Genomic DNA, 24,765 nt, shown 5'->3' with positions numbered 1-24,765 from the left:
CATAAGTTCATTTGTTCAAATGCTCATTATCAGTTAAAATGTGGCTATTTTAGAAGTGATAAACTTAAGCTAGGTGGAAAAAAGCTATGTTTGGGAGCTAGGCTAACATAAGACAGATTTTTGAGAACGCTCACAGATTCAGCCTAAATTCCAGATAAAGGTGTGTAATCTTCCACACTTACAAAAAATTTTATCCCCCCCCCTCTCCTTGATTAATCCAGAGGGAATTCATATTTAAACATGGCTTCCATGAGCAAAGGAGATATACAAAGATTTAAATAGCAAATGAAACTGTTACAGTTCATTAATGTTTTAACTGCCTTTGTGTGAAGAGTTTATTTTCTTCTCTTTTGTTTATTTTTGTTTTTTGAAGAGTGGCTGATTTCAAGAGAAGTTGACCACAAACACGCACATTTATTTCAACAGCTACAGTACCTACAACGTTCAATAATTGCTTATGGTTTCACGTGACAAAATTCCAGTAATATATAACCCTTTGGGTATAATTATGAAAAAGCAATAAACTACATACTTTGTCAATAGCCATAAATGTAACAAATACAGGGAATATAATGATAATTATGAAGCAATAAATCTGTCATTGTCTCCAGTCATTAATGTAACAACAAAATAATCAAAAATGAAAACAACAATTTTCACAACAGTTGCTGCAAATATCCTCCTCCAATCTGATTGCAAGCATTGCAATGCAACCTCATGAAGTCCTCAAGTTTATCGAAACCAAATGTTTCCATGATTTCATCAAAGGCTAAATATATGCTCACAAGAAACTCTTTGATTCTGTCTACTGGAGTCACGTAGAGAATTTTCTTCACATGCCCTACAGGTATAAATCTAAAGGGGGTAAGATCTGGCAAATGAGCGGGCCAGGATCTGGACAACGTTGGCCAATGCACCTCTCTGGTACAACACATGTAAATGCCCAAGCACTCCAACAGCGAAGTGCAGTGGTGTCTCTTCTTGGAATCTCATTACCTGAGAGACCACCAGGGAAACGTCTTCTAAATGCAATGGAAGCATGTTTACATGGAACAGTAAATAAGTGTCTATTTAAATCGAGATGAAGCAGGATAGGATCCAACAAACAGTTGCCTTGAATACCTGCCAAATGTTCATGCCAAACTTATGCTGATATGAATTAACATATGTGCCATGTGAATTTTTGTTCCAAATGGGCTGTTTTGAGAGCTGAATGGTCCTCCTTTGGTGAAACATGCCTTGTCTGTCCACACCACCATCCTTTCAAAATTTGGATTTTCAGACATAATTTTAAAAAATAAGATTAACTTTAGTTACTCCCAAAGCATTACCAATGGCCATCGAGGTGGTTGTAGGATTTGCAACATCTATATCGAAAACTCTTTCTTCAAACTGAATGTTCCACATGTATCATCATCCAATGTCAACTCTGTTAATAACAAAACTTCTGGTCCCCTTTATCTTCCATCAACTGCTAAATGTGGTTAGAAAATCTTACATTGTAAATTATGTGGGCTTCTTGATGCATATAAGCATATTTTGAAGGAATACCAAAAGACACACCATGTCACCACTACATTCACTACTGTGAGAAGTGTGCATCAAGCCTGCTTCAGTCACCATATCACACCTTTTCCATGTAAATTCGCAGGAAAATGTTCAACACTTTCAACAAAATCGATTCTGTAAATAAGATTTAAAAATATGGTCGAATAACTAACAGATACAATTCTGCCTCACAAACTGGTACCACTAATGTCAGCTGTTCTCACAGCACAGATGGTAGCACACAAGATGTTGAACTGTTGGTTCCTTCCTACCATCGAATGTCCATTTTTTTTATCACTCTCTTTTTTGATTTGAGTAAACCGAATGAAGAACACATTCGGTAATAATGTCTCTGGCAGGCTGCTCAAATCTGCAACGTGATCCCCTGATTGGCTAACTTAAATCGGAAACGTCACAACATATCAAATGTTTTTGCTCTACAATTATTTCTGAGTGAAACCTACCCTGCTACACCCTTGCATGGTTTTCAGACTGACCACACTGTGCAAACCTACATACCAGCCTTTTTGCGGGCTACCTAGAGGAAACATTCCTGGTTTCTCAAAACCCCAAACCCTTTGTCTTGTTAGATTCATTGATGACATCTTCACGATTTGGACTCAGGGCCAGGAACACAATCCTCATACCACCAGAACCTCAACAGCCTCTCCCCCATCCACTTCAGCTGGTCCTACTCAGCTCAATGTACCACTGTCCTGACATTCACACCTCTGATGGCTCCATCAATACCTCTGCCTGTACTAAATCCACTAACCACCAACAGTACCTGCAATTTTGACAACTGTCACCCCCTCCACATCAAAGATTTCTCCCATGCAACTTCTCCACCTGTGGACAACACATGAGGACTCCCTTGCCCAGTACGTTGAAGGTCTCATGAAGGCCTTGACAGACCACAAACAAACTTCCTCACACACTTGTAATCCCCCCCCCCCACACACACACACACACACACACACACACAAGAATTTGGTACAAAGTAGATTGCCCAATACCAAATATCAACCTGAATTGGAACAAAACAACCATATGGTTTGCCAGAGCTTATCACCTATCATCAAACCCTGAAATGAGACACATCCCCACCCATATGATCATCATCATCATCATCATCATCATCACCATCAGTTATCTGCTATATTAGCAGGTCCTTTGCCTCTCCATTTTCTGCGATCCATTGCTTCCTTCTCAAGGCTGCTGTATGTTGTACCGTCCATCATGTCATCCAGTATCTGGAATCTCTTCCTTCCTCGCTTCCTTTTCCCTTCTACATAACCCTCTAAAACTGTTTTTATCAGTCCATCCCATATGATATTCGTTCCAAATGGTATTCCGTCACCAGTCAACCTATAAAACACCTTATCTATCTCTATTGAAAACTTCCAATCCCTTGTGACAGGAAACATATCCCTGTGGAACATCCAGATGGAAAACCTGCCCAATTCACCCACCCAATTCTTCCTAGCCCTGTCTGGTCGCAGACTTATCCTATTCCTTTATAGAGGCAGTCATAAAGTAGCTGTGTCATATACAAACTCTGCTTCAGTCACTAAACAACTTTTTATGTTGGTATGAAACCAAACAGCTATTTGCCAGAATGATTGGCATCGACAAACTGTGGCCAACAACAAAGTTGACCATCCAATGGCACAATATGCATCCGAGCATAACATGCTCGAGCTCAATGGCCACTTCACAACATGAACCATCTGGACCCTTTCCTCCAGCACCCCCCCTCCCCCTCTGCCCCCCCCCCCCCCCCCGACGAGAGTTATCCTTGCAACACTTCCTTAGCTCCCATGTCTCCATTAACCCTTTGTTACTCCTCTACCCCACAGTTTCCTCTTGCTATGCCTTACCATACCCTTCCGCTTTATATCTTCATGTTACCTTCATCATACACAGCTCCCCACTGTCTTCAGTAGCCCTGCATCACACTCTTAGCCTGTACAATTGCCACACCATCTTCCTGAAATGCTAGCCAACAAACCAGCTGTCTCCCTCCAAGCCACTAACTACCTACCCCCAACACCCTACCTTCCTCCCACCTCTCTTCTTCTCTACTCACCTCATCTGACAACTGCCACCCCACCCAGTACACCTGCTGAACTGCCATCATCATGGCATTGTGCATCCAACCAGCAATCTGTAGGGTCACAGGCATGTTCTTGGGTGTCTGGCTTTTTGATGAAAATTGTTACTTGTTCTCCCCAAGTTTGCTGAAGAGGGAAAATTGACTGCATTTTAGAACACAGGTGTCAGCTGGATTCAGTAATACCCAGTTACAATCAATCATCTGCGACAACAAGCTAGCAGAACAATTTATCAAGGATTATTACTCACTTCCCAACGTGACACAGTACACTATTGATTTGCTTTGTTTGTTTTGTAGGACAAAACTCATTTAATTAAAATTTGTGGAGAGGGGACTTAAATTCTGAACTGCCAGTATCACATGACAACTGATGTCTACTTACTTGCATAAGGAACACAATGGATGTATAATAAGCAAGAATGTGATAGTGGTTAAAAGGGATTATAGCGGTCCCAGTAAACACAAAACATTGTAGTTATTAAAATCAAAAACAGCATTAATTATTTTCATCATACAAATAGTTAACATGATATTTCTTCTCTTTGCAGGCAATGGGTGCAGGCACTGGTGAACTTGTTAATGGTGCATTCTGGTTCATAGTGCTCATATTCATTTCTTGGTGGGTGGCATCGTTCTGTTTTGTGCCATATGTTATTTGCAGTGTTTTCACACCCTGCATCAATGGGCTTAAAAGTGTCACAGACCTGTTACTAGCAGGTGTAATGTTTCCATATAAATGTTCCGATAATATGGTGCACAGGAGGTCTTACAATTCTATTTGAAATGTCAATTACATTTCAATGTGTTACATACATGTCTTGTTACTTCTAATATAAACAGCTTAAAACAATTCATTATTAACATACATAAGCTTTTTTGGTAATGTTTCTGAAATATATGATTATTTTATGAATACTGTTTTAATTTCTTTAAAACAACTCTGTAATTAACACAGAATCAAATAAATGACATGTTTTTAAGAAAACATAATGTAACTTTTAAAACAGTTTATTATTGTTATTCAGATAACCATATTTGTTAAATTCACAAAAATTTATATTGTGTATTTGTTTACTGCTCTGTACACATCTGAATTCAGTAATATAATCTAGTACTAATACTGTGAGCAGTTAAATAATATTTTGAGTGAGCAAATGGATATTGGCTATTCTCATTTGCCAGCAAAGTACAAAAGTTCATAAATAAGTAACAGCACATTCCTCAGTATTAAATACAGACTTACTAGTTGAGTATTTGGCAGTAATAAAATAAAATGCAGGCAACATTTTAAAAAACTTGTCAGCATGCACACTTTTATTAAACATGTGACGATAGGAATGGAGTTTCACTATTGACTTCAGTATTTCAAGTTTTAAATCACAAACGCTTGTAAAGATACAAGTATCCAAGTTCCTTTGGAGGGTTTTCAGAACGAGCCACTTTATTGTCATTGTAAATCACCCACTGCCCATCACGTAGGATATGACACACATAGTGACCCACCATTGATGATGTACCCATGTGTGATATAAAGGCTACTAGCTGATATTCTGCAAAAGAATTCACAAATATTAAAATATTGTAATTAACTAATCTACATATAAAATATTAAGAATTAAAATAATGTAAAATGGGTAATTGCCCTCACTTCAAAATGAAATGTGATAGCAGGTCCACAGTTACAAATGGAAGCTGAGTTTTCAAACTGGTTTGTTATCATCCAGTACATATAGGAAGAGAAAAAAATTCTTAAAAACATATCTGGTCAAAAAATTCAATAAATCAAAGTCAAGAGAGAAAAATGAAGAATTAGAAGGAAACCTGTCTTCCTTGTGTGTTGAGCAACAGATGGCTCTCTCTCATTGAAGAAGGAAGTATAATTTCCCAAAATTCAATTGCAGTTGTCCCTTCGCAACTTGGCAATGGAATCTATTTATTTCATTTTACACAGACAGAGGTTTAAAACAAGTAAACAAGTTTTTCTCAACAAAAACATTTTAAGCAAATACGCGAATGTGCTACTCCAACAATGTTGGAGATTGAAATAATTCTTTTTTCACTCTGTAAAGTTACATTAAGGAAATTATCAGTGATCTACGTAACGAGTGCAGATAATAAGTGCTCCCATAAGAATTTTTGGAGACAACTCATAAATAAAGCTAAGCATTTCATAGACATTTAGTGTAAGAGTATGAAAGAGAAGTTTTGAACTATTTGTGGTGAAAAATAAGTGTGCGCATTTCAACACCAGCCAGTAATAGTGGAACACCTCTTACAAAAATGCTTTCTAGTCTCTAACACAGTAACCACACACTCTTGCCCACATCAAGTGTAAACTGTTATGACAGCCTCATGTGTGTAGATGAACTGGAATAGTAAGTACATGTAGGTCAATCAGCAGTGGCGTCTTTATCAATCAGTTAGCAGAATATGGAAATATATTCCTCAGCAAGTTTTGATGTCGATATGTTTCTTTCACAATGAGTAATGATGGCTTTCTAACTACTGAAAATTTGTCCACACAGGACACAGCCTAAGTCTGTGACCAACAGTTCCTATGTTTGCATCATGCTCGGAAGAAAGCTGCAAATCTGATGAATGCCACAGTCTGTTTTCAAAGACAAATGCGCTACACTGCCTAAGGCCTAAGAATGACGTGTTTGATTTGAACTTTGTCAGGAAGTTAATCATGACAACATTATGTTTTGAAGCCATACTGCCTGAATAGGCTTCTTGCTGTTTTCACAGCATTCTGATCCACTGCAGCAGACAGTAATCTGTATCAGGAACCTTAACTGCTGAGAATTACACTGCCTGCCAAAACAAATGAAGTACCCAAAAGAAGGAGGAGGAAACGAAATGAAACTTAATGGGCTGAGAGGGTATGTGCTGCTAATTAGGTGTTTACAAAATAAAGTCAAATTTAAAAAGAACTTGACAGCATGAGCCCACTTGTCAGTATTACGTTGCACCACCACTGCATCCTCTTCTGATTTTTTTTAAAAACTCTTGTCAGAGAATGTAGGAAGTTTTGTCACCACGACAGAGCTGGTATATGGTGCAGACTGCAAGCCACTAGCTACACCTCAGCACTTAACATCTGATGCTGTTGATGCCCCTTATATATACTACCAGACCTGTTAACAACACTAAAAACAAACAATACTAATGCATTCTTAGTGGCTGTCCTAGATGTCATATACAATTGCAACTCTTAACACTTACGTGCCTACTGATGGTGTGTACATGTATGAAGTTATACTGACATCCAATCATGTCTCATAACTGCTTACACTTATTTTATCATGTGGTGTTTATTGTTTGTTTTCATTTAATTGTGAGGTATCATTATTTCAATGTGTGTACTGAGGATGGCAATGAATTCCAATGACCTCGGCATGTTCTGACACACAGCAAACCTATTTTTAGAATTAAATAATTAACAATTTAGTCTTGAGGTTCCGAGTGAATGAAATTACGGTGCAATAAATAGAACTAACATGAGATAACTGTAAAGCACGAAAGATGTCTAGGTCTTTTTCTGTACGTTATATAACACAATTTTAAACTTTTCCAGTTACAGTTTGTTTCTATCTATCATTAATTAAAGCTAATGGCAACCCTTTTCCACAATTTTCTTTACCTTCAATTACGTCTTTATAGTAGCCTAAGTTAATTTCCAGCCAGAAATTATTTCTGCTATGGAGGCATTTGAAGAGCGCGTCTTCTTCTGCTTATTTTTCTCCATCTTTACTACACAAAGCATTCAATAATAAATACTACGTACCTATATCGTATCACTATTATCTGCAGTCAAGATGTTGGTAAGTTTATTGTGCTCTCAGCATAGAATGAAGGTATCTATTAGTGAGCACTCAGATGCTCAGAACAGAATATTTGTTCCCATCAAATATCTGAAATGAACCTGGTTTAAATCTCTGAAGGGCGAAATAGAGAGGCATTCTGCTTGTTTGTGACCAATGCCACAGCTGAGAAGTCACTTGCCTACATTTAGGGCTTTGCTGAGTCTCAATTTAAACAAATTATGCTGTGGCAGCATTTTGAAATGGCTTCCTAGAACACTAAAGTGAAAGCATCCTGGAAAACATTGAATTTGGAGCCATGACATGCAGCAAAATAGTGATTTATTGTGTACTGAAATATTTTAAGGGTGAAACTATGTATGGTGTCATATATTAGATCTTTCATCACAATTACGGTACCTAAAATATTAATTAATCTCTCTCTCTCTCTCTCTCTCTCTCTCACACACACACACACACACACACACACACACACACACACACACACACACACAAATTCTCCATATCATAGGTATTCATACACAGTTTACTATTGTGAGTACTTTAAAACAAACACAATGGTTTGGAGAACTGTATAATCTACGGGTAATAACCGACTGTCCCACAAAGCATACCCGCAGGTGAAAATTGCTCAAAATGTACATGCATTCAAGAGATTGCAATACACACCGACACTACTCAATTTATGCATGACTTGTCTCAAATATAAAGTCACTCAGTCACATAAATTTGCCTCACAATTTTGTACATTCATTGCACGGTGCCTCAATAATAATCAGGATCTCTTGCTAATATGGCGACTATAATTTGACCTTTGTGGTACTCCCTCCTCTGACCAATTTCAGTTTTCATTCATAAATCACCACCACTGCTGTTACTTACAAACACACATGAACAGGAAAATATGTGTAATATTAAAGTTTTGGTCTTAGCTCCAAATGTAAACAATGATATCCTATTTTTGTCACATGACTACTGTTTGATGTTTATGAAATGTTCAGTGCACTAAGCTCACACCATAGATATTACTTCTCAATATCTCTCACCAAAGTTAAAGCACATGGAACTCACTTTCAGAGAGAGAAAATCAAATATGACATTGCCCATCTGCACATATTTTAAAATTAGTCAAGAGTAAAGGATCATCCACCCACCATTACAAGTCTAGACTTTCTTAGTAATTTGTTCACCAAACTTAGCATGAAGAACAAACTTAATTACTTTTTGGGGAATATTTGTCAAAAATCACAGTGCAATCGACTGAGAAAAGGTATTTTAACCCAGTATGTCACAGTTTTAGTCCCCAAAGATGAATCTGTGTGTGTGGTGACAACTGTATGAAGCTATGAAGCCTCGTGGGCATGTCCACAGAGAAGACCAATTTTATACTGTTGATATATGTTTATGAAGCAACACCGTATTGCTTTGGTTATACAGAGATGCAAACTGCTAGTTATTAGTGAAGTGACTAATGACTACATCATGGGCAGGGTGCACAAAAAACATGCAACAGTCTACATTCGGCTATCACATTTTTCATGTTTACAACATGCGAGGAAGGTTCGGAAAGTAATGCACAATAATTTTTTTCTCCCCTGGTACTGCAACTGGAGTGGTGAAACGTCATGAAAATACAGTTTGAAGTTTGTGCAACAGTGGGTATTTTGTTTTCATGTGTAACTCTAGCGAGAGACTCCTCAATTACAAAACAAACATGGCACACATGTTACCATCATCAACTTGTGAAGAGCAGCGAAGTGCAGTTCAATATTTGTGGGCCAAAGGGCATAAACAAAGTGAAATTCACAAGGACATGTGTAGCATGTTTGGGGACAACTGTATTGATCGTAACAATGTCTCCAGGTGGTGGGTGTTGTTCTAATAGGGCAGTCTGAACCTTAGTGACTTATCAGGGTCCAGGTAGCCGGCAACAACTGCAGCCCCGTAGAATGCTAGAGCCACTGAGGCAGTAATTTTGAAGAACTGACGTGTACAACTGCAAACCTTATTGCAGCAGTTCAACATTTCCTATTGTGCAGTGTATGATATTGTTCATTAAACACTGAAATTTCGTAAAGTTTGTGCTCGCTGGATGTCTAAGAACCCGACAGACAATCACAAGGGCTAGTGAATGATGACAAGCTTGGATCACTTAATGCATTATGCTACAGAAAGGACTGACTTTCTGAAAGGAATCGTCACTGGTGATGAGGTTTAGGCCTACACCAAGCAGACCTCTACAGAGTGGAATCCCACTGGTTCCCCTGCATGGAAAAAAAAAACTTCGGTTAAGTTGCGTCATGTCTTGTGACGAACGCCATAACATTAATGTGCTGACTGTGTCAAACTTCATGACAACGTTCGCTTCAACGTTGCTGCTCCTTTTCATGAGGAAATTGCCAAATTTGGGTGGAAGGTGCACCAGTATCCTCATCTTGCTCTGTTGGACCTTCATCTGTTTGGACCCATCAAAAAATTCCTGGCCGGGCAACATTTTACGACAGATGCGGAAGTGAAATCAGCAAACTGCAGATGGCTATACTCCAACTCAACAGACTTCTACGAAGAGCACATATCGATATTGGCACCAGATGGGAGAAATGTGTTGAGAACACTGGTTACTATGTAGAAAAGTAGGTAAAAGATGTAAGTTCAACTGTGAATTTTTGTTTTGTTTTGTTCCTTATTAAAATTTTTGGCAGTAAAATTATTGAGCAATATTTTCCAGCCTTCTCTCTTATCTAGCCACAATATGAGTCATGCGGGAATGATTTCAAGAGCAGCGTAGGTACACTGCTTGTGACAAAAATATATTCAATCTAATGGCAACAAACAGACCTGACCTCTTTGAGGATGTCCACTTCGAAACTGGTATCAGTGGCCACGACACAGTTGTGGTGACAATGATTACCAAAGTACAAAGGGCAATTAAAACAAGCAGGAAGATACATATGTTCAGTAAACTAGAACAAAAAATCAGTGGTGTCATACCTCAGTGAGGAACTCTGAACTTTCAGCACAGGACAGGTGCATGTAGAGGAACTATGGCTCAAATCTAAAAGAATAACTACGCAAGCACTGGATAGACATGTACCCAGTAGAACAGTTCACAATGTGAGGGAATCTCCATGTTATACAGTCACTGTAAAGAAACACCAGATTACTGCATAATAAGTGTAAAATGAAGTGTAGGGCTACAGATATAGAGATGCTGAAATGGAACGTGTTTGGCTTGTCAAGAGAACAATACATTATGCGTTCAGTTACTACTTTAGCAGAATACTGTCAAATGAATTTCACAAAACCCACAGAAATTCTGATCATATGTAAAGGCTATTAGTGGCATCGAAGTTAGTATCTAGTCCTTTGAAACAAGACCTGAAACTGAGGGCAGTAAAGCAAAAGGTGGAACACTTGACTCCATTTTCAAATGTTCTTTTACAAAGGAAAACCCAGCAGAATTGCTCCAATTTAATCCTCGTACCACTGAAATGATGAATGAAATAAGTATTAGTGTCAGTGGTGTTGAGAAACAGCTGAAATCGTTAAAGCGGAACAAAGCTTCAGGGTCCAATGGAATCCCTCTCAGGTTCTACTCTGAAGTTACACCAGAGTTAGACCTCTTCTAACTATAATCTATCTTGAATCACTCAAACTAAAAACAGTGCCCAGTTCTTGAAAAAAAGCACAGGTGACACCTGTCTATAAGTAGTGTGGTACAAGTCATCCATGAAACCGCTGTCCAGTATCCCTAACGTCGATTTGTTTTGGAATCTTAGAACAAATTCTGAGCTCAAACATAACAACTAGAGACTGGATTATATGCGTTTGCATGCTGCATATTGGCTCCTTTTTGCTGGTTATTGCATATTTTGACTAAAAACTAGTGATGCATATTTTCACTCTATGTTTACAATATTTTAAAAATTTAGATGGGCGGTGTCTAGCTCGAGCTAGATTAGATGTAGAGAGGCCACTGCCTAGCAAAATCACTATAGAAGAGGAACAAGAACAGGCAGACAGAGTCAATGCTTTTGCTCCTGTGCCCCCACCCACTGTCATACTGAACGCGTCGGCAACAATTAAATTAAACTGCGCAAGCTTTTAGTCGCACGTCACACAGCTGAACTTCTTTATGACGTGTAGTGTGTAATGTGTTGTATGCCGTGCCGTCCGAAAAAGAAACACCGTTTTGTAGATAGCTGATCATCCTGGAACATTTACATACTACAGAATTATTTTATATTGTCGAGCTTGTGAGAAAAATGTTTTTTTGCAAAAAAAAAAAGTTTCAAATAGACCAGCATGTCAAGACCAGTCTTCCTACTGCAGGAATGCAGTAGAAAGGACAATGACTACAACATCTTTCAACAGAGAGTTGCAACACCAGGGATTTGTCCAAAGGTAACCAAAAAAGTCTGTTTATCATGGACCTATGTGAAGCATTTACTGCAAGCAATATCTGTCTTCACAAACTTACAAACCCTACCCTCAAAGGCTTCCCGTGCAAATATTGCTTAAATCAAAATATGCCAAATGAATCAACATTGTGTAAAAATTCAATACCGACAATTTATGTAAATGTTCTGGAAGAAATACGCAATGAACTCAAGGACAGCATCATCTGGATTTCAGTTGATGAATCTACAGATGCTTGTGGCCATTACATTGCAAATTTAATTGTTGGCACTTTAAAAGAATAGCAGTCTTTTTTCTGTTTAGCGACCTGCAAAGAACTTGAAAAAATAAATCAATTTATGATCCCCAAATTTGTGAATGAGGGTATTAGAAAAATATGCCCAGAATCTTCTGCAGATGAAAGGATGTTTTGTTTATTTCAGGTGCTGCCCCCTATATGATCAAAGCAGGAAAAGCCCTCTGAGTATTTTATCCCAATTTGAGTCAAGTGACGTGCTTTTCTCATAGAGTACACTGCCCTGCGGAGGAAGTCTGTTCCATGTTTGTGAATGCAAATAAACTGATTTCATCCACAAAGAAAGTGTTTCTAAAGGCTCCTGCTCACATCAAGACCTACAAAGAAAAACTACCAAATGTGCCTTTACCTCCCAAACCAGTGGTAACTCGTTGGGGTACATGGATCGAAGCTGTGTTTTTCAATCAACATTTCGAGGCCATTAGAGGAGTAGTGAATGACTTAGATAGTGCAGAGACTTTGGCAGTTTGGCCACGCAAGGAAGCTTTTAATGATTCCGTTATTAAAAAAGGCATTGCTATGATTAGCACTCATTTTTTGCATATACCTGCAAGTATTAAAAAGCTTGAAACTCAAGGTTTGGTGCTGAACGAATTAATTAAAAGTTAATACTGTTCAACAGATTTCATAATTGTATGCTTATTTTTAAATAAAATACTATGGATTTTTTGAGTGTGTCCCTCTGCAAGCGATATATCTCGAAGTTGGTCCTTAACATATCGACTGTTTCACTGTGACTAACTCACATCCCATCCGCTTGATACCGCCAACAATAGCAAAGAAGGAACAATTCTTGAAACATGGTATGTGTCCTCATTTTGCAAATTTTTAGAAAATAATCCCAGAAAGTATTCAGAAAATGATATCAACATTCTAAATGTACTGATTTTTTGCGTGGTTGGCACTCTTCCTCATAATGTGTATGAGATATAATGCACAGGTTCAACTTTGAGATATAACGCACACAGTAACTATCACATTTTTTTATTATTTGAGCTTGCATATTTCGACACTTTTCGAGTATTTTTAAGCATTTTTCACGGATATTTTAAGGTTTTTATGATGCATATAATGCAGTCTGTAATAATAAGGTACCTTGAGCAGAATGACCACCTCAATATCAACCAGCATGGATTCCGAAAACATCGCTCACGTGAAACCACAACTTGTACTTTTCTCACATGACATACTGAAAGCTTTGGATCAAGGCAGTCAAGTAGACACAGTATTTCTTGATTTCCGAAAAGCATTTGACTCAGTACCACACATATATCTACTGTCAAACGTATGATTTGGGGTATCCAGCAAAATTTGTGACTGGATTGAAGACCTTCTGGTAGGGAGGAAACAGCATGTTATCTTGGATGGAGAGCCATCATCAGGTGTAGAAGTAATTCAGCTGTGCCTCAGGGAAATGTGTTGGGACCCTTGCTGTTCCCCGTGTGTGTTAGTGACCTGGCAGTCAATATTAACAGTAACCTCAGACTTTTTGCAGACGATGTCTGAAAGAATCTGCATAAATATTCAGTCAGATCTTGATAATAATTCAAAATGGTGCAAAGATTGATAATGTGCTTTAAACACTCAGAAATGTAAAATTGTGACTTCACAAAACAGAAGAATGTAGTACCCTATGACTGTAATATTGTCATGTAGAAGAAGGTGTAATTAGATGAATGACTAACACTAACTTCACTTAACGAAGGTTTATTCAGCACATGCACATACAAGAGCGCGGAGCGAATTGCCTCCGTCCAGCAGAACACATACACTATATATATATATGGCTACAGAACATTCTAGTACAATGATTCTTGACATTTGTGAATAGTTCTAGAATGTACTCAAACCAAATATAGAAATTAAAATTGTACAGTCCAGGTGAGTTTTGAACTCATAACCCTCCATGCAACAGTTTAGTATCATAATCACTACACCATGGTGCTACTCAGCTTCTTATGCGACATTGCTCCCTCCTCAAGGGAACAGCGTCTCGGTGTTACATCCTCCTAGTCCAGGAACGAGTCATCGGTTCTGCATACTCCGACTCCTGATGACTGATTCTTGCCCTGGAAGTGATCTTCTTTAAATTTCTTTTGCTGCTACACTCTCCGTCACCTTTCTGCTTGTTGCCTGTCGCTGGAGCTTCGAATTTACTCTGGGCTGCAGGATCCTTATAGGGCTTCATTCGAAGGACGTGGACCATATCTCTGATCTTTCATTGTCTTGTGTCAGGGTCGAAATCTTCAATTTCATAAGTAACATCAGACAACTATCTTACAACCTTATAAGGTCCAAAGTAGCACCTGAGGAGCTTCTCAGAGAGACCAACCTACCAAACAGGAGTGAAGATCCAGACAAGGTCACCAGGCTGGTGGACAACAGGGCGGTGGCTCGCGTCATACCTTTGGCGATCGTTTTTTTGAGCCTGCAGTGTGTGGAGTCGAGCTAACTGCTGAGCTTCCTATGTAGTCGTCGTCCATGTCATAAGGATGTAATAGAAACACAGTGTCAATCGTCGACGTCACCTCACGCTCAAGCACCAGGGAAAATGGCGTAAATCCTGTTGTGTCTTGTTTGGCAGTATTGTAGGCTAACGTCATGAAAGGTAGCACCTAATCCCAGTTGCTCTGCTCAACAGTGATAGCATGTTGGCCAAGGTCTTATTAAGGCGTTCAGTAAGCCCAATAATTTGCGGATGATAGGCAGTCATTATGTGATGAGTAATGTTGCACCGACGGTTTCTCTCTGTCACAAGGTTCTATTGAAAAACTTTCCCTCGATCCGTAATTAAAGACCTGGGGGCACTGTGTTTTAATACAATGTCTTCTACGATGAATATGGCTACATCGAATACTTCGGCTGTTTTCACGGCTTTTGTAATAGCATAGCTTGTCAGATAATCAGTGCAAATAATAATCCATCTATTGCCACTAGCAGATGTTGGAAATCATCTGAGGAGGTCAATCCCAACAGACTGTGAAGGTGTTTCGCCTTGTGGAATTGGTATGAGTCGGCTAGGTGGTTTCTGAGGAACTGCCTCTCTCCTTTGGCACTCTCCACAGTACGACACATAGTGACGGACACTCCTAAATAAACCTGGCCAGAAAAATCTCTTGCGGATCCTATCGTAACGGCTTTTGTAAGTGTCCTAGAAGCATAGGCTATAACCTTCTCTTTTCCATCCGAAATTTGCACCAGAACAGCACCAATCCCATAACCACTGGCATCTGTGTGTAGTTCTGTAGGTGCTCTCTAATCATACAGACCAAGTACAGGGTCGGTTGGTCAGAGCTTTTTGCAGCACATCGAAAGAATCTTGTCGAGCACCACCCCAGATAAATTTAGCATTGGCTTTTAACAACTCTTGGAGTGGCCTGGCTTTGATACAAAAGTCTTTGATAAAACAACGGTAATAAGAAGATAATCCAAGGAAGCTTCTCACTTCTCTAATGCTTTTAGGAATAGGAAATTCCATTATACAGGGTGATTCAAAAAGAATACCACAACTTTCAAAATGTGTATTTAATGAAAGAAACATAATATAACCTTCTGTTATACATCATTACAAAGAGTATTTAAAAAGATTTTTTTTCACTCAAAAACAAGTTCAGAGATGTTCAATATGGCCCCCTCCAGACACACAAGCAATATCAACCCGATACTCCAACTCGTTCCACACTCTCTGTAGCATATCAGGCGTAACAGTTTGGATAGCTGCTGTTATTTCTCGTTTCAAATCATCAATGGTGGCTGGGAGAGGTGGCCGAAACACCATATCCTTAACATACCCCATAAGAAAAAATCGCAGGGGGTAAGATCAGGGCTTCTTGGAGGCCAGTGATGAAGTGCTCTGTCACGGGCTGCCTGGCGGCCGATCCATCGCCTCGGGTAGTTGACGTTCAGGTAGTTACGGACAGATAAGTGCCAATGTGGTGGTGCTCCATCCTGCTGAAATATGAATTATTGTGCTTCTTGTTCGAGCTGAGGGAACAGCCAATTCTCTAACATCTCCAGATACTGTAGTTCAGTTACAGTAGCACCTTCGAAGAAAAAGGGACCAAAAACTTTATTGGCTGAAATGGCACAGAAAACGTTCACCTTAGGCGAGTCACGTTCATACTGAGTTGTTTCCCGTGGATTCTCAGTGCCCCATATACAGACATTGTGACGGTTGACTTTCCCGTTAGTGTGGAAAGTTGCTTCATCACTAAACACAATCTTTGAAACGAAAGATTCATCTGTTTCCATTTGAGCAAGGATAAAATCACAGAAATCGATTCTTTTAATCTTATCAGCTGCAGACAGTGCTTGAACCAATGTCAGACGATAAGGTTTCATAACTAACCTTTTTCGTAGGACTCTCCATACAGTTGATTGTGGAATTTGCAGCTCTCTGCTAGCTCTGCGAGTCGATTTTCCTGGGCTGCGAACAAATGCTTGCTGGATGCGTGCTACATTTTCATCACTCGTTCTCGGCCGTCCAGAACTTTTCCCTTTGCACAAACACCCATTCTCTGTAAACTGTTTATACCAATGTTTAATACACCACCTATCAGGAGGTTTAACACCATACTTCGTTCGAAGTGCACGCTGAACAACTGTCGTCGATTCACTTCTGCCGTACCCAATAACACAAAAAGCTTTCTGTTGAGCGGTCGCCATCTTAGCATCAACTGATGCTGACGCCTAGTCAACAGCGCCTCAAGCGAACAAATGTACAACTAAATGAAACTTTATAGCTCCCTTAATTCGCCGACAGATAGTGCTTAGCTCTGCCTTTTGTCGTTGCAGAGTTTTAAATTCCTAAAGTTGTGGTATTCTTTTTGAATCACACTGAAGAATGAAATGTGAAGAAACCCAAATAACTTGTACAGTAGGGTGTACCCTCTGCTATGCACATCGTGATGGTTTGCATAGTATAGATGGAGATGCAGAAGGAAGTGAATACCAGTGTCCCAATTTTTTCCTAGTGAGATACACAGACGACAGTTGTCATTTATGGATGTTGCATTCAACAAAGCACATGCAATGTGATATTAATGGCAGTGCTAGTTGCTAGGTCAGTCTGTTTGAACCAAGAAGGATGGACTTTCTGCCATGTTACTGCCTATGCCAATGTCTCTCCACCTGTCATCCACATGTTGTGGGCATGTTACAGACACACAGGTCAGTACACAAGTTGAGTTGGACAAGGTCATTGAATGACACATTACAACCTCAGATGAAGATTGATATCTGGCCATCTCTACACTGCAATATCATATGGCTACCCACAGAGCACTGCAAGATGAAGAGCCATTGGACACGCTGTGTCGGATCAGACTGTAAAGCCGTCAGCACACGGACTGTGCATCCGAACACTGAGCGTTCCGATTTTCCGACATCATAGCATGGAATAGCATGTTCAGCCATCGGCACACAGACTGTGCATCCGAATGTTGAGCGTTGAGCGTGCCGAGTTTCTGACGTCATAGCATGGAATAGCACGTTCGGGAGTCTTTCCGAACATGCAGAGCAATATCTGGCATGTCAGATATTCTGAGCGTGCGTATGAGCGATGACCAATGAGATGGCACAACGCCACCTACGTCACACGCACGCCGTCTCTCTTCAGTACAGAGTTGGGGGGCACCATATTGGCATTCATTTCAAGCCTATATGTATCTATGCCGTTTCTGAGCACCACCAAATTGAGAATCACTAGAAAAAACGTTGTTAAATGTGTGATTCGTTCCAATAAAATAACGAGAAACATCATATTCATGGCAAAAGAATTATTGTAACTTGCGTATTGGAGAGTAGGCTATTTGAAGGCAGCGACACACTGAAGATCCACCCAAAACGCATTGTTCTTGGTGCAATTTGTTATGATTAAATTTCAATTAGTAACATATCTACGATTAAGGTTTTCAGCAAGCGCTAACATACTATGATTAGCAGGAAAGGGTGTGTTGTTGGCTTAGCATAATGAGCAGAATCACCGTTTCATAGTGAATTGTTTGTCGTGGCGGTGGTTCACGTCTTTACACTCCCAAAATTTTTTTCCTAACATTCGTGTTTTTATTACGTTCTGATACTTTATTATTAGTTTAATATAAGTATATACTATAATATTTGATGTTATGTAAATATAAGTTCACCTTTTTTTGAGGGGTGACTGTTTGATTGGCTTAATCTACTATACAGCTTGCGCTACTTGTATAAAGATATTTTGCTCCTTTTTCTTTTACGCTTCGTAATTCACATGTTGCAAAGATTCTGCTACCGGGTAGGAACAGTGATCAAGAAAAACTGACCTTCGGGTTTTACTAAAATGTGGGAATGATGAAATAATAAACATTATTTATTATTCTTATGCGGAGAAGTATTCCAAATTTGTAATGCACTGTTTGTAATGGAACTTTTATAAGCCTGTGTCCTTACTGACTGGACATGGTACTTTCCTTTTCATGGACGATGGAGGAAATGTGCGTTTTAAATAGAGCTAACGTGGGAATTTTATGCGGGCCCGTTGAGTAAACAGTGTGATTTACAAACTAGAAACATCCCTCAACTGCCACTGGAGTGTGTTGTGATTGCATGTACCACGTTGGGGCCAACGTACTGTATGCACAAGTTGCATCGTTCCTGAGCGTTCAGCAGCACGTTGAACTTGGCACGCTCAACATTAACGTTCGACAGCACGGTCCGTGTGCCGACAGCTTAAGGAACAGGTTACGAGAAAGAACCTTATGATCCAGAAACCCTGTTCAAGCATCCCACTTGACAAGACATCTTGGAACTCACCTTCAGTTCTGCCATTCCCATATCAGCTGAAAAACTTGTAACTGGTGAAACAGGTTATTCACAGAATAGTGCATATTTCATCTGATGCAAGGTGATAGCTGTGTTCCTGTGTGGTGATACTATGGTACCTACCACACATTGTCCATGAGATTGACATTCAGTCCAAGGTTTGTGATAGTGTGGGAAGGCATTGGTGTTGACAGCTACAAGGATCTCATCATCCTTAATCACCTTACTGCCAGGCAACCATGTGGTTGCTGCATATGGTGGTGGCCCTGAATTTCTTCTCATGCACAATAATGCCAGAGCTCACATGGCGGATGTCACCAGCAATGTCTTGTGAAACCTGGACATGGAAGTAATGGAGTGACCAACAGTATGTCCTTGCCTAAACCCCATCAAGCCTGTGTGGTAAAGTTTGAGAAATGTGTTCGTGGTCATCCTTTTCCACCACAGATTCTTCACATACTATCAAGTGCTCTCTATCAAGAAGGATACGAATACCACAGGGTAGCCTCCAATGTAGGCAGTGAAACATTTATGGAGGGCACACAAATTACAAGCTCCCAAAATCCTATTGAAAGCATTCAGGATGGCAGGATGAATGACATTTCAGTTCTTGTTATATAAATGAACAAAGATGTAACAATATTTTGTTGTGTACATAATTTGTGAAAGAAAAGGTGTAATTTTGTAACATACCCAGTCCGCAATTATTGATCAATGAAGTATGGCTGACACCGATAGTCATGTTCCATTAAGCATTTTGAGCAGTGTATTTTGATAATGCTTAATGGTCCATAATTTTTTACATACTAGTGTTATTTGGAACTTTTGGGACTTCATAGCATACCACTTCTTGTTATTCAAAACACCCCCAACATCCAAATTAAAATTTAATGCTTCACTGCTTGAACTGTGATTTTCATACTACATCACAGACGTACTTCCTATATCTCATCAAAAAAAGATTGTTATTGAAAAGCAGGCAAAAGAAGACCTAACATTAGGTACAGTCATTCCACACTGTATGTGACTATTTTGAGGTTTATCACTTCACTCTATGCAGTTTTTTGTGCTACTGCAACCTAATTTCTGCTGCAGGGGCAACGAATAATGAAAAAAAAAATTTTTTTTAATGGTATCCACCCTAATGGCTAAAGATATCATCTAAGTGCACTATGATCATGAAGCACTGAGAATCAACCAATGTAATTAGTACAGAGCACCATTGTTGAACACAGCTTTCCCTATGAAAAAATTAAAATATAGTTTCCTTTACTTTCAATGGCTCTAATTAAAACATGAAATCTCTTCAGTCTATCAAACAATCAATAATCATTTGTGTCCACAATCTAGCTGTATCTCAACATTGCAAAGGAACCTATATTCAAACTGAGTGCCGTGCACAACACGTGTATTCATGTCTAATGAGAGACATAGATGTGGTTATCACAACTACTTAAGCAAATACACAAACTTCAATTTGCTTTTAGCTCTTGATATATTTATTTCAGCATAAGTTTGCATTCTTTTTTTACCATAGAGTATGCTGTAAAACATCCCACATTAGGGTAAATGACAGTGGAAGAAATAGCTGTCACACACACACACACACACACACACACACACACACACACACACACACACAAAATTAAGGAAGACAATCACAATGGTCACTAAAAATGAGGTAGTGTCCAATTAGGCATTTGGACGAATTACCACTTAACTGAATGAGTCACAACTTCAGCTTAAGAAACAGAATCAAAAGTGAACTACTTTGTATTGCACAAAAAACTCACAATACTAATCTCTTAACAAGCCCAAGTTTGCTTTCTATTCTGTTACATATTTTTTTTTTATTATTCACATAAAGGGATTTTAGAAGTCATAAACAAACCCCCCCCCCCCCCCCCCACACACACAAAACATCCTCCATCCTCTAAGTACTGGAGAGTTGTGAACATTTTCCCACTTCTTTCTACGATTCAGACTAACTGCAAATATGAACAATCAGTTTTATGAGGCACACAACATCAAAGCTTTACTAAAGAATTATTCTATGTGGACACTTTTTACCCAGCTATTACACTGTATGATCCTCAGTTAAAAAATTACAGCTTGTATTAAACTTACTGCTGTCACCATCACGGAACTGCGGTTCTGATGATGAGGCTGTTGGTGGTGCTTCCTCTTCTGCATCCAGCTCAGCCTGGTGAGTGAAGATCCAATCTGCTGCACGCTCAACATTGTTGTCTGTTGCTTGTAGTGCTTTTACGGCTTGTGAACGGGTGAATCCCATGGACATAATCATTGTACAGAATTCTTCGTTAGGTTCGAAGTTACTTTTACCTGGGGAAACATAAAGATTAATTTAGCCATATGATTGTAGTATTATAAATTTTTACTTCACATGCCTAAATGTGAAGAATGTGAGGATAAAATTACTAGTGACTGTATGAACCCTTGGCATTCTATTCACAGATCTCGAGTATGGTGAACAGCTCCAGCAAACTTCTTGTCGGTACTACAATATGTCTATTTCAAATGAAGTTAACCCAGAAGCAACACGCAAAGTAAACCAAAACAAACAATAACTGACAGCAGTTTGAAAAGGACAGTCCTTTATTAAATACAACACTATTGACTATGTTGAGTATGTTATAAGACTCCACAACAAATGTATTTCAATTATATTTCTCTGTAGTTTTCTCAATTACTTCTTCTACCCTTCCTGCAGATAGGTGTGGCCTGTGGTATCTTTCTATGACTGAGCACAGATTTTTGTTGGAGAATCTATGGTGTGTTATAGTTAAGATAAGGGCTAACTCAGCTGCAAAGTCTATATATAATCTGACATGAAAGCCATGAGGCTCTACATATTTGTTTCAGTTTAGTGATTTCAAGTGTTCCTCAGCACTACTGAAAGTAGTATCTACATCATTCATCTTTGCAGTGCTGCAAGAACTGAACAGGGCTTGTACTCTTGCATCTTCTTCTGTAAAGGAAAATTTGAAAACTGAGTTCAACACTGTGAATTTCCAATTCTTGTGTCATCCATGAGTGTCACGACACTAACTTTGGTGACACTGACAGGCTTCTCATATCACCAGGTTTTCTTTTTATTTGTAAGAGACTTTTCAATAAGGTTCTGCTATGGTAGTTATTGGAGGTTTCATGCATTGCTCTCTTGATAGAGAAATGCTGAATGAAAAGCTTTTGGCTATCTTCAGCACTATACTTAGTGTACACCTATTACACAGTAATTACTATTTCTTTTGAAGTTTCCTTACGATGATTCAAACTGATTATATACCATGGAGTGTCCTCTCCATCACGACACATTACACTAGGAACACATCTACCGAGTGCTTGATCAACTATTTTTCTAAACCTGAGCAATAGTTTCTCTACAAATTCCTCTAATGCGTTAGCTTTCCCGACACTAAGCTAACTGTATAATCAGATACAAAATGTACCTGCTAGCAGACAAATACAGAAAACCATCCTGGCCAATGCAAGATGTGGCTCTTACATACAGGTATGATGTGTTTCAAGAACTGAAAGAGGATTGGTAGAAGTTTCCTCCGCCAAATTCTCACATAATTACTGATCGGATTTGGTCTTCTCATTATACTATGGATTGCTTGCATTGATTCCATGCAGGGTATGAATGTGCTTGTTTGTACAAATGGGAGTTTGAAAACAACTGTACAGTTGTCATGCAAACTATGCAGCACCTGGTTGAAGAGTGTTTATTGCACAAATTTCCTTGCCTACTCAATGAACTGCATTTGGTAACACCAAGATCTGAGGACTGGTTAAGAGATCTAGATTTACAAGATGTTCTTGGAGAGGGGAACAAGTACACAATATTTTGAACAGGAACCGTTTGAGGTGCAGCCATTTGAAAATGTGTCTGCTAGGTAGGTATGCAACAGGGTATTCTTCAGGAGGAGGGGGGGGGGGGGGGGGGGTTACGTCGGATTGGCTGTCATTTGGCATCTGACATGGTTTGAGCCTCGTCATGTGTCTGTGAGACTTAGAACAACATGGTTGAGTACTCGTTTGCAGAATAAACCGACATGATCCTTCCGAATGGCGAAGCTCATGGTAATGGAAGAGATGCTTGTCACCTTTGTCAAGATTGTTCTTCACAATGTCCATCTCGTACCTTTTTTGCCGTAGTTATGCAATGGCTTTGAGAAAGGGTACCTTCACCTTCACTCCTGTGACTGTGGTGCTTGAAGGAGACACCAAACAGCAGAACTGCATACATTGAAGAGAACCCATCAATGAGTACACAATCAATTTCTTTGCTTATTAATGAGTGGAACTGTAAAACAAGTGATGCACTGGGTTGGGTGCCTAAACAATTACTTGTAAAAGTGGTTGTGTTACCAACATGTTTTCAAATAGCTGTAGCATGGAAATGGTATGTTTACAGTCATCAGTTCCAATTCAAAATCTAACAAAATTTTTATATCTATATAAGACCGGTGTCTTACATTTTATAGCTAGTGTGACAACACATGAACCCGTATTCAGTGCATGCCGCCTTTAGGTATGAACTATGTACTTTGCATAAATTCAGATAGATTACTAATAAGCCTGGTTAAATATTGCACTAATTTTTAGGTTTTAATATAAATTTTTTTCTGTATTGTTTTAAATTTGAAGATGGTCATTGTATGGCTGAAACCGTTTATAACTGTGTCATAAGAATGTGATTGTGTCTATAAATAAACAAACAATTTTTACAAAATAATCACTCATTCTATTGACAAAATGTCATTTTTTCCAAATATTTTCAAAATATTATCTACTCACTCCCCTCTACAAGCCCTACAAGTTTGTAATGGGGATTTCTAAACACCTTGTATTTTGTATTTGTAATATATATTTAACGATTTGTAAATGAAGTTCTTAAAAAAAGAGTGTAAAATCACTATGCATTCTTGTTGTTGAAAGACTGATATCACAGTGTGAGAGTGTGTGTGTGTGTGTGTGTGTGTGTGTGTGTGTGTGTGTGTGTGTGTGTGTGAGAGAGAGAGAGAGAGAGAGAGAGAGAGAGAGAGAGAGAGAGAGAGGAAATGATATTTAGACAAGTTAACTTCAATATACTAACCTTTGTTTGGTCCAGAACTGGTACCCAGAGGAACAAATGGATCCGAAAAATCTGAATCTCCTATGTGACTCATCAACCAGTTTGTAGCCTGATCCAAACCAGCACCATCAGTAAAATAGACAGCACGTTTGCAGGCTTCAGGTGGGAAACCCATGTCTACAAGCTGTGAAATCAGATTTTCATCCAGAGGAGGCATTTCTATGGTAGCTGGTGCTTCTGGTAAAGGTTCTTCATCTGGCTGCGGGCCACCACCACGAAGTGCAGCAAGATCTATTGTATCTGGCATTTCCACAGCTACATCCAGTTTGATAGGTACCCAATCATCACGCAGAGTAAACTTCTTCAAATGTATAAGGAGATAATCGGGAAATGAAGCCAGCCTCGTTGTCCTTTTGAGCAAAAGATAAATGGGCATATATAAATCAATGAACACACATTTTTAATTGCAGTTGTAGGTTATTTAGACTGTACTCTGATATATTATTATAAAGAAGTAGTGCCCCTGAGACAGCATACACAGCATTGCACACAATGATTTCAGACAAACAACGCTGTACTGATATTGAGGTGCATGATAAAATTTGTAAGCATTTGAACTACACGATTTTACCTAAGAAAACAATATTTTTACCACATTTGTTGTTTT

General features: G+C 39.0%; 1 protein-coding gene across 1 annotated transcript in view; it reads right to left on the bottom strand.

The window, feature by feature from the left end:
• Nucleotides 1–4,139: 4,139 nt before the first annotated feature.
• LOC124790068 (ubiquitin carboxyl-terminal hydrolase 5) overlaps nt 4,140–24,765 on the bottom strand; it is a 160,033-nt gene continuing 139,407 nt past the window's right edge. The window contains exons 12-14 of the mRNA XM_047257633.1: nt 24,120–24,508; nt 21,128–21,343; nt 4,140–5,214 (exon numbers count right to left, since the gene is read on the bottom strand). Coding sequence (XP_047113589.1) covers nt 5,042–5,214; nt 21,128–21,343; nt 24,120–24,508 — 778 coding nt within the window. The 3' untranslated portion in view covers nt 4,140–5,041. The remainder of the gene's footprint in view (nt 5,215–21,127; nt 21,344–24,119; nt 24,509–24,765) is intronic.

The sequence above is a fragment of the Schistocerca piceifrons genome, chromosome 3 (assembly GCF_021461385.2).
Source record: "Schistocerca piceifrons isolate TAMUIC-IGC-003096 chromosome 3, iqSchPice1.1, whole genome shotgun sequence".
Taxonomy (NCBI): Eukaryota; Metazoa; Arthropoda; class Insecta; order Orthoptera; family Acrididae; genus Schistocerca; species Schistocerca piceifrons.
The sequence above is the reverse complement of the archived record's forward strand: the minus strand, read 5'-3'. Positions and strand labels throughout refer to the sequence as shown.